The sequence below is a fragment of the Homarus americanus genome, unplaced genomic scaffold (assembly GCF_018991925.1).
Source record: "Homarus americanus isolate GMGI-L3 unplaced genomic scaffold, GMGI_Hamer_2.0 scaffold15487, whole genome shotgun sequence".
In the NCBI taxonomy this organism is placed as follows: domain Eukaryota; kingdom Metazoa; phylum Arthropoda; class Malacostraca; order Decapoda; family Nephropidae; genus Homarus; species Homarus americanus.
The window spans coordinates 29298-50776 of record NW_024715902.1 but is presented as its reverse complement, the minus strand read 5'-3'; the positions used below and the strand labels follow the sequence as shown (position 1 = coordinate 50776).

The 21479-nt window shown below is 47.0% G+C and overlaps 1 protein-coding gene across 1 annotated transcript in view; it reads right to left on the bottom strand.

The window, feature by feature from the left end:
* Positions 1-4518: 4518 nt before the first annotated feature.
* LOC121857972 (flocculation protein FLO11-like) overlaps positions 4519-21479 on the bottom strand; it is a 31344-nt gene continuing 14383 nt past the window's right edge. Inside the window, exons 2-5 of the mRNA XM_042354211.1 lie at positions 7164-7466; positions 6049-6627; positions 5318-5747; positions 4519-5146 (exon numbers count right to left, since the gene is read on the bottom strand). Of these exons, the coding sequence (XP_042210145.1) occupies positions 4519-5146; positions 5318-5747; positions 6049-6627; positions 7164-7466 (1940 nt within the window). The remainder of the gene's footprint in view (positions 5147-5317; positions 5748-6048; positions 6628-7163; positions 7467-21479) is intronic.

Below are 21479 nucleotides of genomic sequence, written 5' to 3'. Positions count from 1 at the left end.
AATGGTGGTGGTCCTCCTAATGTTGAAGCTTTTTAATGATGGTCTCTTGTAGAACCTTATAATGATAGTATCTCCCTGTTGAAGCTTGTAACGGTGGTTGTCCTCCTGTTGAAGCTTTATACGGTGGTGGGTCCTGTTGAAGCTATATTGGGGGTTAGTCTCTGTTAGCTTTATATTGGTGGTGGTCCTCCTGTTGAAGCCTATATTGGTGGTGGCCTCCTATTGAAGCTTATAATGGTGGTGGTCCTCCTGTTGAAGCTATATTGGTGGTGGCCTCCTATTGAAGCTTATAATGGTGGTGGTCCTCCTGTTGAAGCTATAATGGTGGCGGTCTCCCAAGGAAGCTTATAATGGTAGGTCTCCTGTTGAAGCTTATAATGGTGGTGGTCCTGTTGAAGTTATATTGGTGGTGGCCCTCCTATTGAAGCTTATAATGGTGGTGGTCCTCCGTTGGCTTTATAATGGTGGCGGTCCTCCTGTTGAAGCTTTTATAATGGTGGTGGCCTCTGCTGAAGCTTATAATGGTAAGTCCTCCTGTTGAAGCTATAATGGTGGTGGCCTCCTTGAAGCTTATAATGGTGGTGGGTCCTCTTTGTTGAAGCTGTATTTGTGTCCTGTTGAAGCTATAATGGTGGTATCCTCCTGTTGGAAGCTTGTAATGGTGGTTGTCCTCCTGTTGAAGCTTATAATGGTGGTGGTCCTCCTGTTGTGCTTTATAATGGTGGGTCCTGTTGAAGCTTATAATGGTGGTGGTCCTCCTGTTGAAGCTTTTATAATGGTGGTAGGTCCTCCTGTTGAAGCTATATTGGTGTATCCTCCTGTTGAAGCTTATATTGGTGGTGGTCCTCCTGTTGAAGCTTATAATTGTGTGTCCTCCTGTTGAAGCTATAATGGTGGTCCTCCTGTTGAAGTTTATATTGGTGGTGGTCCTGTTGAAGCTTATAAGGTGGTGGTTCTCCTGTTGGGAAGCTATAATGGTGGTATCCTCCCAAGTTGAAGCTATAATGGTTGTCCTCCTGTTGAAGCTTATAATGGTGGTGGCCTCCTGTTGAAGCTTATAATGGTGGTTGGGTCCTGTTGAAGCTTATAATGGTGGTGGTCCTCCTGTTGAAGCTTATAATGGTGGTGGTCCTCCATGAAGCCAGCACGGTGTCCTCCTGTTGAAGCTTTTATAATGGTGGTGGCCTCCTCTTGAAGCTTATAATGGTGGTGGTCCTTGTTGAAGCTTATAATGGTGTCCTGTTGAAGCTTATAATGGTGTGGTGGTCCTCCTGTTGGAAGCTGTACTGGTGGTTGTCCTCCGTTGAAGCTTATAATGGTGGTGGTCCTCCTGTTGAAGCTTAATGATGGTGGTCCTCCTGTTGAAGCTTATAATGGTGGTGGTATCCTCCTGTTGAAGCTTATAATGGTAGGTCCTCCCACAGCTTTATAATGGTGTGGTGGTCCCTCTGTTGAAGCTTTCTTATAATAGTGGTGGTCCTCCTGTTGAAAGCTATAATGGTGGTGGTCCTCTGTTGAAGCTTATAATGGTGGTGGTCCTCCTGTTGAAGATTATAATGGTGGTTGTCCTCCTGTTGAAGCTTATAATGGTGGTGGTCCTCCTGTTGAAGCTTATAATGGTGGTGGTCCTCCTGTTGAAGCTTATATTGGTGGTGGTCCTCCTGTTGAAGCTTATTTTGCTGTCCGTCAAGTTTTGTATCCATTTTTCTTTTCCGGTTATATTTCCCGGCCTCCAGGAAGCTGCCAAGTGTGACTTTTGTTGTTGTCATTATAAGATTTTACTTTCAGTCTCCACAAGCTTGTTAGATCGACTTTAGTTTTATGAATAATTTACTATATTTAATTAGATTTTTTGTTTGTTTTTTTCACTCACAAAGCTGCCTTGAGTTTGTTGTGAATCATATAACACGCTTCTAAGATGTTAACAGATATAGTTTAGCGTCCGTAAACCTCTTAGATTTTTGTTTATTCGTATTGATGAGATTTTAATAAATTCATCTGTTTATACCGGATCACCACGAAAATCTTGCACGAGTTGAGAAAAATTAAGAATGTTGATGGCAGGTGGTGAGGGGTAGGGGAAAGTACATTAGACTACCCCAGCCAGCGTGGTGAATCAGTAATACATGTGTGTCATTGTGGGCGAGAAGGTGGCAATCTCACTCTCTGAGGGACAGCCTGTCTCCCTACTACTGTGCAGGTCGTGATGGACTGTGATAGACTGTGGTGGGCTGTGATGGACTGTGGTGGGCTGTGATGGACTGTGGTGGGCTGTGATAGACTGTGGTGGGCTGTGATGGACTGTGGTGGGCTCTGATAGACTGTGGTGGGCTGTGGTGTGCTGTGATGGACTGTGGTGTGTTGTGATAGACTGGGGTGGGCTGTGGTGTGCTGTGGTAGGCTGTGGTATACTGTGGTGGGCTGTGGTGTGCTGTGATGGGCTATAATGGCTGGCTGTGATGGACTGTGGTGGTCTGTGATGGGGTGTAATGGGCTGTGGTGGGCTGTGATAGACTGTGGATGGACTGTGGTAAGCTGTGGTGGGCTGTGATAGACTGTGGTGGGCTGTGGTGGGCTGTAATGGACTGTGATGGACTGTGGTGGGCTGTGGTGGGCTGTGGGTTGTGGGGATGTGATGGATGTGAGACTGTGATGGACTGCGGTGGACTGTGGTGGGTTGTGGGTGACTATGATGGACTGTGATGGACAGTGATGGACAGTGATAGACTGTGGTGGACTGTGGTGGGCTGTGATGGACAGTGATGGACAGTGATAGACTGTGGTGGACTGTGGTGGGCTGTGATGGACAGTGATGGACAGTGATGGACAGTGTGGACTGTGGTGGGCTGTGGTGGACTGTGATGGGCTGTGGTGGACTGTGGGCTGTGGTGGGCTGTGGTGGACTGTGGTGGACTGTGATGGACTGTGATGGGCTGTGGCTGTGGTGGGCTGTGGTGGGCTGTGCTGGACTGTGATGGACTGTGGTGCTGTGGTGGGCTGTGATAGACTGTGGTGGGCTGTGGTGGGCTGCAATGGACTGTGATGGACTGTGGTGGGCTGTGTGGGTTGTGGGGGACTGTGATGGATAGTGATAGACTGGATGGACTGGTGGACTGTGGTGGGTTGTGGGTGACTATGATGGACTGTGATGGACAGTGATGGACAGTGATAGACCTGGTGGACTGTGGTGGGCTGTGATGGACAGTGATGGACAGTGATAGACTGTGGTGGACTGTGGTGGACTGTGGACTTTGGTGGGCTGTGGTGGACTGTGATGGGCTGTGGTGGACTGTGGTGGGCTGTGTGGTGGGCTGTGGTGGGCTGTGGTGGGCTGGTGGACTGTGATGGGCTGTGGTGGACTGGAAAAATTACTCGGAGTGTCAAACCTGGGAGGGAGAGAGAAGGGCATTTATCAGTGGAGAAAATGTTGTGAAGTCGAAAGAAATACTCGTGCCAGCATCCTAAAGTTATGTCTTATGAGATGTAAATAAACAATATGGACACACACACACACACACACACACACAGAAGACATATTGTACAAGTACTATTGATTTACAACGGTACTCTGCTGTGATAATCGATGGCAATGGAACCACAGTATTATCGTTTCAAGAGCCGCGAACACCAGCAGTAGAAAAAAATCACAATGCAATCCCATACAAGATAAGAAACACAAGAGAGACTCCCACAAGAGATAGCCAGATAATGAACCCTCTGAGGTGTGTTGTCTACGGGCACCGAGAGCGACTGTGTCTAAAGGTAAATTATTTAAATCAGTCGCCGGGAGGCTCAAACACCTCATGGAAGACTACGACCAGTGCGAGAATATTCAGTCGTGTGTGGCCGGGTGGACTGTGTGAAGTGTTAACTCTGGTCCTGGACACCGAGATGGTTGGCCGTGTGTTGTACCTTGTTGTGTCAGGGGGTCGTTGTGTGCTGATGCTGAAAACTTTGCAGGAAGATCACTACTCAGTGTTAGTGCCTTGGGAACTGGCCCAGTGCCAGTGCCAAGCCAACCTCTTCTTCGGAGGGGTGAGGGGGGCTCCAGTGGGTGTGGCAGGATAGGGCCGTCCTCCAAGCAACCTTGACAGAGGAGAGATGAGGGCGTGTTTGTGGAGACGTTTGTAAAAGTATTGCTTAGTAATTACTTAAGTCTTTAAAAATGGTGCAATCAGACGAGGCAGCTGAGGAACATGTGAACAGTATAAGCAAGTGTAGCCGCAGACACGTGACCCTGGACATTTGGTCAGAAACTTGACTCTATATCAGGGATGTCCAAGAATTAACATTTGGCTAAGTTAAACCACTCTTAAAAAAGATTCCTTCATACAAAACAACCATTCATTAGTCCGGTCATGAAGGTGGGTACTGAGCTGAGTAAAACCACTACAAACTTCATGTTGTGTGTGTATGTGTGAGTGTCTTATGCAAGTGTATATGTAACAGTTTAAGTTTTCTTGGTCTGTGTTTATGTTAATATGAGATATTGTGTAAAGTTAGAACCCCGACACAGTCCTACTGATGACCCAGAATTGCCTGCTGTTGTAGCAATATATTGTGTTGCTGCTGTAGGTCGAGGTGTTTGCTATTGTAGGTCGAGGTGTTGCTGGTAGGTCGAGGTGCTGCTGTTGGTAGGTCGAGGTGTTGCTGCTGTAGGTCGAGGTGTTGCTGCTGTAGGTCGAGGTGTTGCTGCGGGAGGTGTGCTCTGGTCAAGTGTTGCTGCTGGTAGGTCGAGTGTGCTGCTGCTGGTAGGTCGAGGTGTTGCTGGTAGGTCGAGGTGTTGCTGCTGTAGGTCGAGGTGTTGCTACTGTAGAAGAGGTGTTGCTGCTGGTAGGTCGAGGTGTTGCTGCTGTAGGTCGAAGTGTTGCTGCTGGTAGGTCGAAGTGTTGCTGCGGTGTCGAGGTGTTGCTGCTGTAGGTCAAGGTGTTGCTGCTGGTAGGTCGAGGTGTTGCTGGTAGGCCGAGGTGTTGCTGCTGGTAGGTCGAGGTGTTGCTGCTGTAGGTTGAGGTGTTGCTGCTGTAGGAAGAGGTGTTGCTGCTGTGGTAAAGAGGTGTTGCTGCTGTAGGTCGAGTGTGTTGCTGCTGGTAGGTGGAGGTGTTGCTGCCGTAGGTCGAGATGTTGCTGCTGGTTGGAGGTGTTGCTGCTGTGAGGTTGTGGTGTTGCTGCTGTAGGAAGAGGTGTTTGCTGCTGTAGGGAAGAGGTGTTGCTGCTGGTAGGTCGAGGTGTTGCTGCTGGTAGGTGGAGATGTTGCTGCTGCAGGTCGAGATGTTGCTGCTGTAGGTTGAGGTGTTGCTGCTGTAGGTTGTGGTGTTACTGCTGTAGGAAGAGGTGTTGCTGCTGGTAGGCCAAGGTGTTGCTGCCGTAGATCGAAGTGTTGGCGCTGTAGGTCGAGAGGTTTTGTAGGTCGAGGTTTTGCTGCTGTAGGTCGAGGTTGGGGAGAGGAGGTCGGTGTTGCTGCTGGTAGGCCGAGGTGTTGCTGTTGGTAGGTCGAGGTGTTGCTGCTGTAGGCCGAGGTGTTGCGAGAGGTCGAGGTGTTGCTGCTGGAGGCCGAGGTGTTGCTGGTAGGTCGAGGTGTTGCTGCTGGTAGGTCGAGGTGTTGCGACAGGAGGTCGAGGTGTTGCTGTAGGTCGAGGTGTTGCTGCTGGAGGTCGAGGTGTTGCTGTTGTAGGTCGAGGTGTTGCTGCTGGTAGGTCGAAGTGTTGCTGTTGTAGGTCGAGGTGTTGCTGTTGTAGGTCGAGGTGTTGCTGCTGGTAGATCGAGGTGTTGCTACTGAAGGCCGAGGTGTTGCTGCTGTAGGTCGATGTTGCTACTGTAGGCCGAGAGGTGTTGCTGCTGTAGGCCGAGGTGTTACTGCTTGTAGGTCGAGGTGTTACTGCTTGTAGATCGAGGTGTTGCTGCTGGTAGGCCGAGGTGTGTTGCTGCTGGTAGGCCGAGGTGTTGCTGGTAGCCGAGGTGTTGCTGCTGGTAGGCCGAGGTGTTGCTGCTGGTAGCTTGTGGTGTTGCTGCTGTAGGCCGAGGTGTTGCTGCTGTAGGTCGAGGTGTTGCTGCTGTAGGTCGAGGTGTTGCTGCGAGTAGGTCGAGGTGTTGCTGCTGGTAGGCCGAGGTGTTGCTGTTGGTAGGTCGAGGTGTTGCTGCTGGTAGGTCGAGGTGTTGCTGCTGTAGGTCGAGTGTTGCTGCTGTAGGTCGAGGTGTTGCTGGTGTAGGTCGAGTGTTGTGTTGTGGTCGGTGTTGCTGCTGTAGGTCGAGTGTTGCGACAGGAGGTCGAGGTGTTGCTGGTGTAGGTCGAGGTGTTGCTGCTGGTAGGCCGAGGTGTGTTGCTACTGTGGGTCGGTGTTGCTGTTGTAGGTCGTGGTGTTGCTGCTGGTAGACCGAGTGTTTTGCCTGTAGGCCGAGTGTTGCTATATGCCGAGGTGTTGCTGCTGTAGGCCGAGTTGTTACTGCTGGTAGATCGGGTGGTGCTACTGCAGGTCAGGTGTTGCTGTTGTAGGTCGTGGTGTTGCTGCTGGTAGGCCGAGGTGTTGCTACTGTAGGCCGATGTGTTGCTACTGTAGGCCGAGGTGTTGCTGCTATGAGGACAGTGTTGCTGCTGTAGGCCGGTGTTACTGCTGGTAGATCGAGGTGTTGCTGTTGTAGGTCGTGGTGTTGCTACTGTAGGCCGAGGTGTTGCTGCTGGTAGGCCGAGGTGTGTGTTTGCTGCAGGCGGGTGTTGCTACTGTAGGCCGAGGTGTTGCTACTGTAGGCCGAGGTGTTGCTACTGTAGGCCGAGGTGTGTTGCACTAGGCCGAGGTGTTGCTGCTGTAGGTCGAGGTGTTGTTGCTGGTAGGTCGAGGTGTTGCTGCTGTAGGTCGAGGTGCTGCTGGTAGGTCGAGGTGTTGCTGCTGTAGGTCGAGGTGTTGCTGCTGTAGGTCGAGGTGTTGCTATTGTAGGTCGTGAGGTGTTGCTGTTGTAGGTCGAGGTGTTGTTGCTGGTAGGTCGAAGTGTTGCTGTTGTAGGTCGAGGTGTTGCTGTTGTAGGTCGAGGTGTTGCTGCTGGTAGATCGAGGTGTTGCTACTGAAGGTCGAGGTGTTGCTGCTGCTGTAGGTCGAGCGGTGTTGCTACTTGTAGTCGGAGGTGTTGCTGCTGTAGGCCGAGGTGTTACTGCTTGTAGATCGAGGTGTTACTGTTGTAGATCGAGGTGTTGCTGGTAGGCCGAGGTGTTGCTGCTGGTAGGCCGGAGGTGTTGCTGCTGGTAGGCTTCGAGGTGTTGCTGCTGGTAGGCCGAGGTGTTGCTGCTGGTAGGCCGAGGTGTTGCTGCTGGTAGGCCGAGGTGTTGCTACTGTAGGCCGAGGTGTTGCTGCTGTAGGCCGAGGTGTTACTGCTGGTAGATCGAGGTGTTGCTACTGAGGCCGAGGTGTTGCTACTGAAGGCCGAGGTGTTGCTGCTGTAGGTCGAGGTGTTGCTGCTGGTAGGCCGAGGTGTTGCTGCTGTAGGCCGAGGTGTACAATGACTTAATCCCTTGAGTACGAGGACTTAACCTCCTTGACTACGAGGACTTAACCTCTTGAGTACGAGAACTTAACCCACTGGGTACGAGGACTTAACCCACTTGAGTACGAGAACTTAATGTGTTTAACGATGACTTTCGGGTATTTCATTAGGTGGAGTGACAGTGCACCCAAGGAGTAATTCATCGTACTCGAGGGGTTAAATCGAGAGGTCACAGAAACTCAGTGCAACTAATATTGTTTAAAATTTACGAATGAAAGATCAAATTTACTGTTACAAATGAGAACTGAAACTTTATACTTGACCGCTAAATAATACTAATAATAATGTATTGGACTTTACAAGTGAAAGATAATAATAGAGTGGTAGATAATAATAATAATAGTAATAGATGATAAATAGTGAACTTTAAGTCATGTTGAGAGGTCAGAGGCTGTACAGTAAATATGATATTCAAATAAGGTGCCTGAAGGGCGGTAGTTCATATTATGGCGGCCGGCGCTCACTGTGGTATCCTTAGTCAGTACACCAGACATGTTGATGGTTGTAGACGTGGAATATTTTTCTACCCGTTTGTGAAATGAACTATATGACTTGATGATAGGAATTTCGTTTCTTAGTAACTTTATTGATTTTGTTGTGAAGCGAGACAGAAATTTTGCACAGCTCAAATGGCAAATTGTTTTGTATCATAACAGCGCCAGTACGAGCACTCACAGCGCTTGGCGTTCTGAATCCTGCACCCTAAAATGATAGGTAAATGTAGACAATGGCAAGCTAACCGTCGCTCGCCTTCTGCCTGCCATGGCGATCAAGTATGGCACGAACACTAATCTCTTCCTAGGCTGGCACGGACTTTATGAAGGGGTGCCCTTGACCGTAGCCAAATCCCTCCCTCCCTCCCTCCCTCGCTGTAGCTCGCCCGTCTACATAAATCCCCTCACCGTCTTCCCGCCCATGTAATTTCTGTCTCCACCCTCTCACCCACACATTTTCTAAGGCCAGCGCCCGCCCACACCGTCTCTGTCACTACCGCCCGCCTGCCCTCACCCTTCCTCCCGCCCACCACCACCAGTCTCACCCACAACTACCCTTTCTTCCCGTCTTTCGCCATACCCACTATCTACCTAACTCGCCCACCATGACCCACCCTCCGCCCGCTCATCATCACCACCCATCCACTCACCTACGTTCACCACCAGCACCACCCCACGCTTACCCCGCCCACTCCCACCATTCTAGATCTACCTACCAACACCACCACCACCCACCCTTAATCTGCCCGCCAACACCACCACTAACCTTCCGCCCACCACTATCCATCCTCCTGCCCGCCCACCACCACTCTGCCCGCCCGCCCACCACCACCTATCCTCACCGCCCGCAACATAAGCCAAAGCTCAGTCAAGTGAAGAATTCCCAGAATATTGAAAATATATATATTTTGAGTGATGAGTCACACAGGATAGATGTATTCTGTGTATATATATATATATATATATATATATATATATATATATATATATATATATATATATATATATATATATATATATATAAAGTCAGCCATAATACATTCAGTAGAGAATATTCAACGAGGGTAAGTATGGTGCAGGTAAGCCGCCAGTACAGGTACAGTAATTTACATAATGAAGTCAGTATCAAAATGTAGCGGAAATAAACCTAAATTCACTTATATGTATTTTTGGGGCGAGATGTTATAAAAGGAATAATAAATTTTGATTACGAATTGATTATTATTGTCTCAGACAAATTAATTACCAAAACACATAAATAGAGTAAAGATATGTAAATAATAATGTGTATTCAGTAAATCGTCATGCAAGTTTACATTTGGTGTTGCTTATGTATAGACAATGCAAGTATACAGGTCAACATGTGTGTAAACAACGTAGGTATACTGTACAGTGTGCATAGACCGAGCAGGTATACACTACCTACGATGCAGGTATACATCGGCAATAAACAGTAAGGCAATAGACCAAAGATAGCCGACGAGGTTGTCACAGGTTTTAGAACAACGTACAGTACAGCATAACAATAAATTATAATTTGAAAAAATATACAAACATTACTGTATCACTTAATTTCTACATCAAAAAGTATATACAAATATGTAGCCTACCAACAACCCAGTGTATGGAAAGGATGTAAATAACATATATGCATGTATGTTCCCAATGAAAGAAAGAAAAATATGTATATGTATGTATGTATATATATATATATATATATATATATATATATATATATATATATATATATATATATATATATATATATATATATATATATATATATATATATATATAAATTTTTTTAATGTGGAAAAATATACATTTGAAATCCAAATATAACCGACTGTGTATCTGTATGTGTCAAGTATTAGCAGTAAGACCAGAGGAATGGATTTTGTCTTTAGTCCCGCTGTAGATGTTAAGATAAAGGCTTAAGAGGTCGCCGCGTCTCCGGTATTGGCATTAAGATAAATCCTCTGAGAACCTTTCCGTGTCTGTGTTGAGGCTAACATGGTACACAAGTCTCACGACCAGACACACACACACACACACACACACAGATAGTGTGGAGCCTTATGATAGTGTAGAGCCTTATAGTTTAGTGGTGTGGAGGTACATTGAGGGAGCCAGGTAAGGGGGGGGGAGGGCAGACTATACAGGACGACACCACATCCACCTGATGTGTATCTGTGTGCAGGGTGGTGCTGTTCCTCCTGCGGCAGTGGGATCACCCTTGTATGTTGGAGGGTGTGGGGAGTTAGGGAGTTGGTGGTTTATGGATGAGGGGTGTTTAATGAGTATATGGTGTAGGAGAGTGGACCCAATGAGGGAGTTAGGTCTTAGGGGTGAGGGATCATGAGGAGGGTTGGCAGTGGAGTGTGGGGTTACGGACGGAGATTATGTGAAGGGAGACTCTGGAGTGTGGTGTAGGAGGAGGAAAATTGATCTTAGGAGATAAAGGGAGCAGGTGTCTTGGGGGAGGGAGGAGGAGGGAGGAGGAAGTCGTAGTATTGGGGAGGGGGGAGTGAGAGGCAACCTAGAGGAGCAAGCAGGAGGAGGAGGAGGAGGAGGAAGCAGACAGGTTTATCACTCCTTCCCTGACTGCCAAGAGAAGAGGGGAGGAAAAGGAAGAAAGAAAATACGAGGAGGGTAAGAGTGGCGTAAGGGAATTAAGGGCATAATAAAACAGGGGATAGTGAAGATCAGAGAGGCGGGAGGAAGGAAACGGGAGACAGAGAGAGTAAGGGAAAGAATAAGGAAGAGAGTGCAAGGACAGACTCACCAGAGAAACAAGAATATCTTTTTACTGCCCAAAACTTTAATTTCCAGCACATTTTCGTTATTGTGAGTCGCGAGAAAAATGAATTATTTTGCTTATAACTATTTTTGTACCGAGGAGATACTGACTAGTGGGTGGATACATGGGACGCGTAATTTTGTAACGAGTGGGTACAGGGAGGATACAGGCAGTAATGGCTGGATAGATGAACCAAGTATATTTCTTTTGACGGAGATATTCGTGGTAATGCTATGGGGAAATTGTGTAGCATTTTCTGTTGTTCTCATGAGTGGATTTCTTGTCATGAGTTAAACTATTTTATAATTAATTCAAGTGGCTTTATATTTTCGATTATTGTTCTCATGTCGGAGGCTTGAGTACGACTGTGTGTGTGTGTGTGTGTGTGTGTGTGTGTGTGTGTGTGTGTGTGTGTGTGTGTGTGTGTGTGTGTGTGTGTGTGTGTGTGTGTGTGTGTGTGTGTGTGTGTGTGTGTGTGTGTGTGTGTGTGTGTGTGTGTGTGTGTGTGTGTGTGTGTGTGTGTGTGTGTGTGTGTGTGTGTGTGTGTGTGTGTGTGTGTGTGTGTGTGTGTGTGTGTGTGTGTGTGTGTGTGTGTGTGTGTGTGTGTGTGTGTGTGTGTGTGTGTGTGTGTGTGTGTGTGTGTGTGTGTGTGTGTGTGTGTGTGTGTGTGTGTGTGTGTGTGTGTGTGTGTGTGTGTGTGTGTGTGTGTGTGTGTGTGTGTGTGTGTGTGTGTGTGTGTGTGTGTGTGTGTGTGTGTGTGTGTGTGTGTGTGTGTGTGTTTTTTTTTCTGGATAAGGAGACTCACCTGGGCGTTTGTCTGGAAACTCCTCTACACCTGCCAAGTTAGTGCAGTCTCTCTCTCTCTCTTTCTCTCTCCTCCTCTCTTTTGTACATGCTTGTTCCCTAAGTCTACACACACACACCATCACTGTAACGTCAGCGTGTCTGTCTCTGGTTGATGCATGGTACTGGGTGTCATTGGCAGCATGGTGCAATACTTCTGGCTGACAGAATGAATACATTAAGAGCTTACATGTATAAGTACTGAAAATCCAGAGATATACTGTTGATTTATGTGTATAATATCCATCCATAATAATAAAAGGACGTGTCTGTCTGTTTGTCTGTCTGTCTGTCTGTCTGTCTGTCTGTCTGTCTGTCTGTCTGTCGTCTGTTCCAGCCAAAGCTCCAAAACAGAAGCAGTTAGAGATATGACACTTTCTACATATATACGACGGACCTCCGGGTGCTCCCAGCAGAACCTAAAATCTTTCCCGACTGAGATATCATCACGGCGATTGCTGGAGTGGTTACATGTGTCAGGGAGGGTAAACTGTTGAAGGTCAAGGTTAGGTCAGGTCAGGTTAGGTTAGGTTAGGTTAGGTTAGGTTAGGTTAGGTTGAAGTGGTTACCCGCTTCAGGAAGGGCAAACTGTGGCAGTCAGGAATATACACTGTTTACTTAACCCGAGCAAACCTGGATAATTTTGCTAGATAGTAATAATTCAGAAATATATTTGTGGTTTGCATATACGATATAGCATTAGTAATGACAGTAATTATTTAACATGCATAAAATTGTCAATAACAACAATACTATATATAACTCGTGTATCACATTACACTCCGGCCACTGTGTACTAAGTGGGTCTGGTGGAGGTTACACAGCCCCGGCACACACAGAAGATGTTACACCACACCAGGAAAATCACTCAACTCCTCTCTTTATCCTTCCCCACCCGCCCTGGCTCTCCCAGTACCTTCCCGACCCTCCCTGGCTCTCCCAGTACCTTCCTCACCCTCCCTGGCTCTCCCAGTACCTTCTCACCCTCCCTGGCTCTCCCAGAAACCTTCCCCCTCGTCCACACCCTCCCCACGTCCCCACCCTACCCAGGTCTCCCCTCTTGTCTTCCCTAATTAATGAACAGGGATGCTTTGCTCTCTCCAGCTGACCCCCGGTTGTTGCTTCACTGGGCTCCCGGAATTATTGAGAAGAATGAGTGAGTGAGTGGGTGGGTGCGTACGTGCGTGAGTGCGCACTACAAAGTTACACGTATATCGAGCAATGGTCCTCCCCACCCTGCTATATGGCAGCGAGACATGGGTCACATACAGCAGGCACCTCAAGGCACTTGAAAACTTTCACCAACGTAGTCTACGTTCCATCCTCCGAGTTCGCTGGGAAGACAAGAGAACAAATGCCAGTATTCTCGCTGACACAAACTGTAGGAGCATCGAGGCTACCATTATCCATGAACAACTACGCTGGACTGGCCTTGTTACCCTCAAGGACGACAGTAGACTTTACAGTCACCTTACGAATAGTAAACATAAGGCTGGCTGACAACCAAAAAGATATAAGGATAGTCTTAAGACAAACCTGAAAAGTGTCAAACTGACCCTCTCGCTTGGGAGACGATTACTCCACATCGTAACGTTTGGAGGAGCACCACACGAGAAGGTGTCAATATTTTCGAGTTAGCCCGAATGCAAACCGAGGCAGACAAGCGCCAACGCCGGAAATATGCTGCCACCGCCCCTCCCTCACTAGATGTAGTCCTCCACATGTGCAACATCTGTGAACGACCCTGCCGGTCCCGTATCGGCCTCTCTAGTCACCTCAGGGTTCACCAACGAAGGTGACATCCTTAATAACTCATTTCTATCATAGCTGGATGATCGTCATACTCAGTTCCGAGTGATAGCAAAGTAGTAGTAGTGTGTGTTAGCTCCTGGTTTATTCAAACAGGCAATAAACACAATAAAATTTCACCATAAGATCCTCACTAATTCCAAAAACATCATCGATAAAATTAACTTTAACAAAACACTTTATACAATATATTAAGACTAATAGTTAACTGGCTCAGTGATGTAGTACAGAATGGTTATATAAGAATTGTAGGGTCATTTATAATACAGTCAAGGAGTCATTCATGCACAGTTCATTCGCCGTGTATGAGAGCCTTGTGTTATCAGTGGCTAGTGCAAGAGTGATGGTGTTGGTGAGTGGTGGTGTCGGATGGTGGTAGTTAGTGGTGGTAAGGTGGGATTTTGGTACTAGTAGTAGTAGTAGTAATAGTAGTATTGTTAACATTAATAATTTTTGATGACGTTGGTAGGTAAGTGAAGCAAAAAGAAAAAGAAATAGTCCTAAAAAGAACTTAGTTAAGATTAAAATAGTCAACACAAATAGTAAGAATACCAACACGTGTAGAATGAGCACCTCCATGTGTATGTACTGTACGTTCACGAGACATCTCAGGTCAGGACAAAACACACACACACACACACACACACACACACACCACTTACATCCAAATACTCACTCCATTACTTCCTCTCTTTGACCCCAAGACCTCGTAGACTTGAGTTTGTGTCCAGCGTCGTATGGGGTGTGTGAGGGCGTGTCTCTCTCTCTACCCATAAACCTTGCATGAACGATAAATCTTTCGTTGTAAATTCTGTTGCAATTATATTTTGTCTGAATGGCCGGATGACGTGAAGATTAGGCACCCCCAGCTTATGTCACCTGATTCTACGTGGAGATATTAGGTTAGGTTTGGTTAGGTTAGGTTAGGTTAGGTTAGGTTAGGTTAGGTTAGGTTAGGTTAGGGTAGTTTAGGTTAGGTTAGCATTATGCTGTTTAATCATCTTCAATAATTTAAACTGCCTTATTTTCACGTGATCCTAATGGTGTAATAAATTCTGTGTTTGGGGATACAGGACGCGACCACCAGAAGGTCAGGCTACTTAACCCGCTTATCTGATGCCGGTTGAGTACATGTCTTGGAAACTCAGGAACGTGTACTGTTTGTGTACTATTATGTGTTACTCTCTCTCTCTCTCTCTCTCTCTCTCTCTCTCTCTCTCTCTTTTCTTTCTTTCTTTCTCTCTCTCTCTCTCTCTCTCTCTCTCTCTCTCTCTCTCTCTCTCTCTCTCTCTCTCTCTCTCTCTCTCTCTCTCTCTCTCTCTCTCTCTCTCTCTCTCTCTCTCTCTCATATATTTATTTTCAATCCACCATCCTCCTCAGTAGAAGTGAGTGGTGGTGGGAGGAGTGGGGGCGGGTTGTCGAGGCCTGGAATCACCTGGAGTTATGTCTGTGTTGTTTTATCAGATGGCGACTCAACCCTCATATGGTTCAGCCGCCTCTGCTTATCTGCATTATGTAAGTGTGTATGACCAGTGCATCTCCTCCCGTCACAGCAGCAGCTTCACCTTACTCACCCTCAAATGTATATATTTCATTAAGCTGACATGTATACTAAAGGGTTATAGAAAGTGCCATTGGATTTATTTACATATTGCTACGCTGGTTTTGGTGTTTATTGATATAGCCGATATATACTTTAGCTTACTTAAAATGCCTTTATTTTTCATTTATTTATAAGCGGTTTTTAATATATCTTCGTTTGTTGACATACAATTTAGAGGCACTTAAATTGTTATGAGGTTTATTGATAACTTTAGTTGTGGTGTTAAGTGTGTGATTATTTGCCTGAAGTAATGTTTGGGTTTCTTATAATTTTAAAGATTTGTTTATATATGACACTGAGTTACCCGGCCAGCCGCACATCCCTACCAAATTTTAAATCTCTTATTTACAAAACTGTGGAAATGTATAAGGAACACACACACACACACACACACACACACTATTTTATTTATCACTTCACTACTTCTCCCCTTACTAGCCTTTTGGGCAGTTGGTCTATCCACTGTCAGTACAGGCCAAGCAGGACTCGAACCCTTGACATATTAGCGAGTGATACGCGCGATATAGCTGTTTTTTTAATATGGGAATTAGCCCACCCAGGCACAGCTCACCGACCCACATCAAGGTCAGGAGGGGAGGGGGAGGTGGGTGGCGAAAAATAAATAAATTGAACAAAATATAAATAGAGAATGGAAACAATTACACACATAAAGAGTGAGAAACAATATATGTATGTTGTGTTGTCAAAGAAAGAAGAACAATTGAAATCCTGCAATTGTGTGTAAATGAGGCAGAAAGTCAGATCAGCAATAGATTAAATGTCTAATGTTGTGATACGTGTCTGTTTGTTAAGATGTATACTTTGGGTAGGTCTCAGCTGCAGTGTGTGTGTGTGTGATAATAATAATAATAATAATAATAATAATAATAATAATAATAATAATAATAATAATAATCAACGGTTTATTGAAAGAGCATGGCAGCCGGAAGGCCTAAAATATACAGTTACATAATTGGGGAATGGGTCTCTTGATTGACAAATAATATACAAGTAACATATGTGATACAAATATGATATATAATAACAAGGTGCAAAATGGTACGGTTGGCTGGGAGTGAATACACTGGTTGATTACAAGTTATTGATTATTTTTACAATGGTTGGGGCTGGGCTGTTCTTATAGCGATCAGTACGTGCTCGTATGGGCTGGATGCTGTTGTGGTGTCGAACAGCAATTCGCGGACGAGGGATCTCGGGTGGTAGTAGGAACCGGTGTCGAGGATGGTGCAGAAACTTCTCACCAAATTTGCAGATGAGGTCGTGGTGACTGGTCAGAGATGAGGGTCAGTGGTGTGGTGTCAGTGGTGTTACTGTGGTGTGGTGTGTGTTGTGTGTGTCTTGCTGCGTTATCTAGTGGTACAAACATTCTATAATTAAATCAACCGCTTGTATCACGAGCGATCCTAGTCTTCTCTTTTCAGTCCAGTGCCTTACTGTCATCAACAAATATAAAGACGAAGTGATGTGCTAACAATTGCATCCCTTTATCAGATTACCCCAGTCCCCCAGCACCCTCCTCCCCCTCTCCTTCCTCCCCCTCCCTTCCACTCCCCTCCGTTCCTCCTCCCTCTTGCTCTCCTCCTTTCTCCTCCATCCCCATCCATCACCTCCCTCCCGTCATTTACCATCCCTCATCTCCCTCCCTCTCTCCCTCCTCCTCTCCTCTCCTCCCTCCCTTCCTCTCTCTTCTCACTTCTCCTCCATCCCTCCCCTTCCCTTCACCCACCTACCCGTCCCTCCTCTCCCTCCCGTCTCCCTCTCCCCACCCTTCTCCCCTCCGTTCTCTCCCCCTTTCTCTCTCCCTCTCTTTCTCCTCTTCCTCCCATCTCCATTCATCCTCACCTGTCTCCCTCTCCCCTCCCCATCACTTACCCTCCCCGCTTCCTCCCTCCTCTACCTCCTCCTTCACCCCAATCACTTACCTCTCTCCTCTCCCCTCCCCATCACTTCTCTGCTCTTCCTTCCTTTATCTTCCCTCCCTCCTTCTCACCCCCTCCTTCCTCCCCTCCCTCCCTACTCCCCCACCTCCCACCTCTCCCCTCATCTCCCTACTCCTCACCTCCCCTCACCTCTCCCCCACCTCCTCCCCTCATCATCCCCTCCTCCCCTCCCATCCCCTCCCTCCCCTCTCTCCCCCTCCCTTCCCACCTCCCTACCCCTCCATTACCCCCCCTACCCCTCCATTACCTCCTCCTCCCCCTCCCTTACCTCCCTCCACTTCTCTGTTCCAGTGTCGTGGCAGTATATTGGGGCAATACAGTGCTATGAGTCATGATAAACATGGTTGGTGATAAATAGTTACGGGTTATGGTGGCGACCTTGAGGTGTGTTCCTATAGGTAAATATATAGAATGGTAGGTAGATGGGCAGATAGAGAAATTGGTAGACAGATAGGTAGATGTATAAGTTAGTAGAGAGATAGATAAACAGATAGGTAGGTGGATTCATGAATATAGATGGATAGGTAGATCTATTTAATGTACAAATAGATCTCTATATATATGAATAAATAGTTAGGGAGATTACATACATACACACATAAATACATACATACATACACACACACATAAATACACATACATACATACATACATACATACATACATACATACATACATACATACATACATACATACATACATACATACATACATACATACATACGACTAATAATAATAATATCAATGGTCGCCCCTCGTGTAATGAGGATGGCCGGCCCAAGGACCACCTAGACGTGAATTTGTTTAAGGTGTAGAAGCTGTCGCCAACACAACAACCACACCCTGAGTTAACAGGCTGCAAGACCCAATGTCAAGGAATAGTCCGAGAAGACCGGACAACTCGCCAGCTGCACTGTCTAACCATTACCCCGGAATACGATCCGTAAATCGATTAACATCCAGGTCCCCAATTACTGCTGGGTAGACAGAGGCATAAATGAAAAAAATATTTGAGCTTAACATTCTCTAGGTAATGACACTAGCGTGTTCATGACAGCTGACGGAGCAGGTCACAGTGAGTGGGGTGGAGTAGTGTCAGGTCACAATGAGTGGAGTGGAGTAAGCAGGTCGCAGTGAGTGGGGTGGAATAGGACAGGTCACATTGAGTGGGTTGGAATAGGGCAGGTCACATTGAGTGGGGGTGCAGTAAGGCTGGTCACAGTGAGTGGGGTGCAGTAAGGCAGGTCACAGGGTGCAGGCAGGTGAGGTGCAGGGTCACAGTGAGTGGGGTGCAGTAAGGCAGGTCACAGTAAGTGGGGTGCAGTAGGCAGGTCACATTGAGTGGGGTGCAGTAAGGCAGGTCACAGTGAGTGGGGTGTAGTAGGGCAGGTCACAGTGAGTGGGGTGTAGTAAGGCAGGTCACAGTAGGGCAGGTCACAGTGAGTGGGGTGCAGTAGGGGGTGTTGATGTGCTTCTGCAGGTGGGGTCATTAAGCGCTTATTCTGGGTTAGTTCCTGCCTCACGGGCACGTCCTGCCAACAATGTCTGGTTTCCTTCCCCACCTCGTCTCCCCTGACACCTGCTTGACACCATTACGGTGCGTCGTGTGTATTTCTATTGCCAACACATGTTCCCCAAACCCCCTATGTTTACCTGATGGATTCCACCAATGACAACAGCTGCCCATACCACAGCTGGCAACGGTACGGTTGGTCCATGCCAGATTCCGCCACTGACAACGGTTCGGTTGGCTCCTTTCCAGACACCCCAGCTGCCAACGTTGCAGTTGGCTTCTTGCCAGACACCACCACTGACAACAGAAATTCATACCACACCTGCCAACGGCATGGTAGGCTTCCTGCCAGGCACCACTGCCAACGTTGGTTCCCTACCAGACACCATCACTGACAACATTGTTCTTACCACAGTTGCCAGTACCACCAGCATGAAACTGTGCGTTGGGGTACTGCCGACGCCCGTGCACAACACTACAATTAGACCCGTGGCGTGCCTGCCTTCCTTAATTTCTCATGCTAAGATAGAGGAGTGCGCTAAATATGGGACCGAGATAGCTATCTAACTCTCCCAGTCGTCTACTCGGGCAAGGTGAAGTGGCCAGAGGGGGCATGGCAAGGTGCAGTGGCCGACCCGGAGTGCACTGCAGCCCACGCTGGGGAAACACCTTAGTGTATCGACTACCACCGCTGGAGCGAGCTGGGGAGGCCTGGAATATGTTCATAAGTGCCTTTCCTCTGTACTCAGGCAAGAGAAATGATGCAGTTATTATTGTGATAATTGTGACGAGTTTTTATATCGGTAGTGTAAAGGTGAATTAACCTTGAGTATTACTGTTAGGTGTTACTACATGTTGGGGGATCACCAGCCTGTTAAGGAGTAGTAATTATCCTTGTGAAGGCCCTCAGCGATGATGACTCAAGAATACACACTTAAAGTTGTGGCTCTCAAGTATGACACTGACATATTAGTAGACGCGGAAGTGCCAGGAATGAGTTAGTTGACAGTGGTTGAACTGTCAACCTGTATGACAGAAACTGTCCACCAGTGTCGAAATAAACGTGACAGAAAACATTATTATTGACAGAACATTAACATCAACGGGTGTTCCAGGGACCAGCCAGAAAAATTCCTGGAATCTATGAACACAGTTAAGAGTGAGTGGTGAGGCTCAGCTGGCCTCACCAGGCACGGGATCACCATGACTGAGGTGAGTGAAGAAACCGTATTACAGTATACACCAGCCATAACACGTGCACATGACAGGTTAAGCTGCAACAAGTATCATAAACAACAACTACCTCAGCTACTGAACTCATATCGTTCATAAGAGTAATAAACTAATATGATTTATAAAAACATGTACATAACACAACATTCACTTAATATAGTTTTATAGTATATACAATCAAGTGAGACAGGTTTGAGCACCGTTACATTATCTGTAAATTATTGTATCGTACAAGACGGTGCAACACATGGCAGGTACACAGATCTTATCACACTGCTTAAGAAATGTGTAGCTTATAGTATTTAGCTAAAGCACTGTTAGATTTATGATGGAGAGAAGGTGTTAAGGGTGAGTGGGGTGGTCGTCGAGTGTGTGCAAGGGTGAGTGGGATGATCATTGAGTGTGTGTAAGGGTGAGTGGGATGGTCGTTGAGTGTGTGTAAGGGTGAGTGGGATGGTCGTTAAGTGTGTAAGGGTGAGTGGGATGGTCGTTAAGTGTGTGTAAGGGTGAGTGGGATGGTCGTTGAGTGTGTGTAAGGGTGAGTGGGATGGTCGTTAAGTGTGTGTAAGGGTGAGTGGGATGGTCGTTAAGTGTGTGTAAGGGTAAGTGGGATGGCCGTTATGTGTGTAAGGGTGAGGATGGTCGTCGAGTGTGAGTAAGGGTGAGTGAGATGGTCGTTGAGTGTGTGTAAGGGGTGAGTATGGTCGTTAAGTGTGTAAGGGTGAATGGCATGGTCGTTGAGTGTGTGTAAGAGTGAGTGATGGTCGTTAAGTGTTTAAGGGTGAGTGATGGTCGTTGAATGTGTGTAAGGTTGGAGGATGGTCGTTGAATGTGTAAAGTTGGAGTGGGATGGTCGTTGAGTGTGATGGTCGTTAAGTGCGTTAATGGTGAGGGATGGTCGTTATGTGTAAGGGTGAGTGATGGTCGTTAAGTGTGTAAGTGTGAGTGGATAGTCGTTAAGTGTGTAAGAGTGAGTGGGATAGTCGTTAAGTGTGTAAGAAAGTGGGATGGTCGTTGGTGTGTGTGTAAAGGGATGGTCGTTAAGTGTGCAAGGGTGAGTGGGATGGTCGTTATGCGTAATGGTGAGTGGGATGGTCGTTAAGTGTGTGTAACAGTGAGTGGGATGGACGTTAGAGGTGTGTGTAAGGGTGAATGGGATGGTCGTCGAGTGTATAAGGGTGAGAGTGGGATGATCTTCGAGTGTGTGTAAGTGTGAGTGTTGATCGTTAAGTGTAATGGCGAGATAGGTCGTCGAGTGTGTAAAGTGAGTGGGATGGTCGTTATGTGTAGGGGTGAGTGGGATGGTCGTTGAGTGTGTGTAGGATGAGTAGGATGGTCGTTAAGTGTGTAAAAGTGAGTGAGATGGTCGTTAAGTGTGTGTAAGAGTGTGGGATGGTCGTTGAGTGTGTATAAAGGTGATGGGTTGGAAGATCGTTGAGTGTGTGTAAGGGTGGAGTGGGATGGTCGTTGAGTGTGTGTAGGGTGGTGGGATGATCGTTGAGTGTGCGTAAGGGTGAGTGGGATGGTCGTTAAGTATGTAAGGGTGAGTGGGATAGTCGTAAGTGTGTAAGGGTAGTGGGATGATCGTTGAGTGTGCATGGGGTGAGTGGGATGGTCGTTGAGTGTGTGTAAGAGGAGGTGTCTAGTGTAACTTGCTTCACAACCTCTCTACATTGATGGCGGGTCAGTGTAC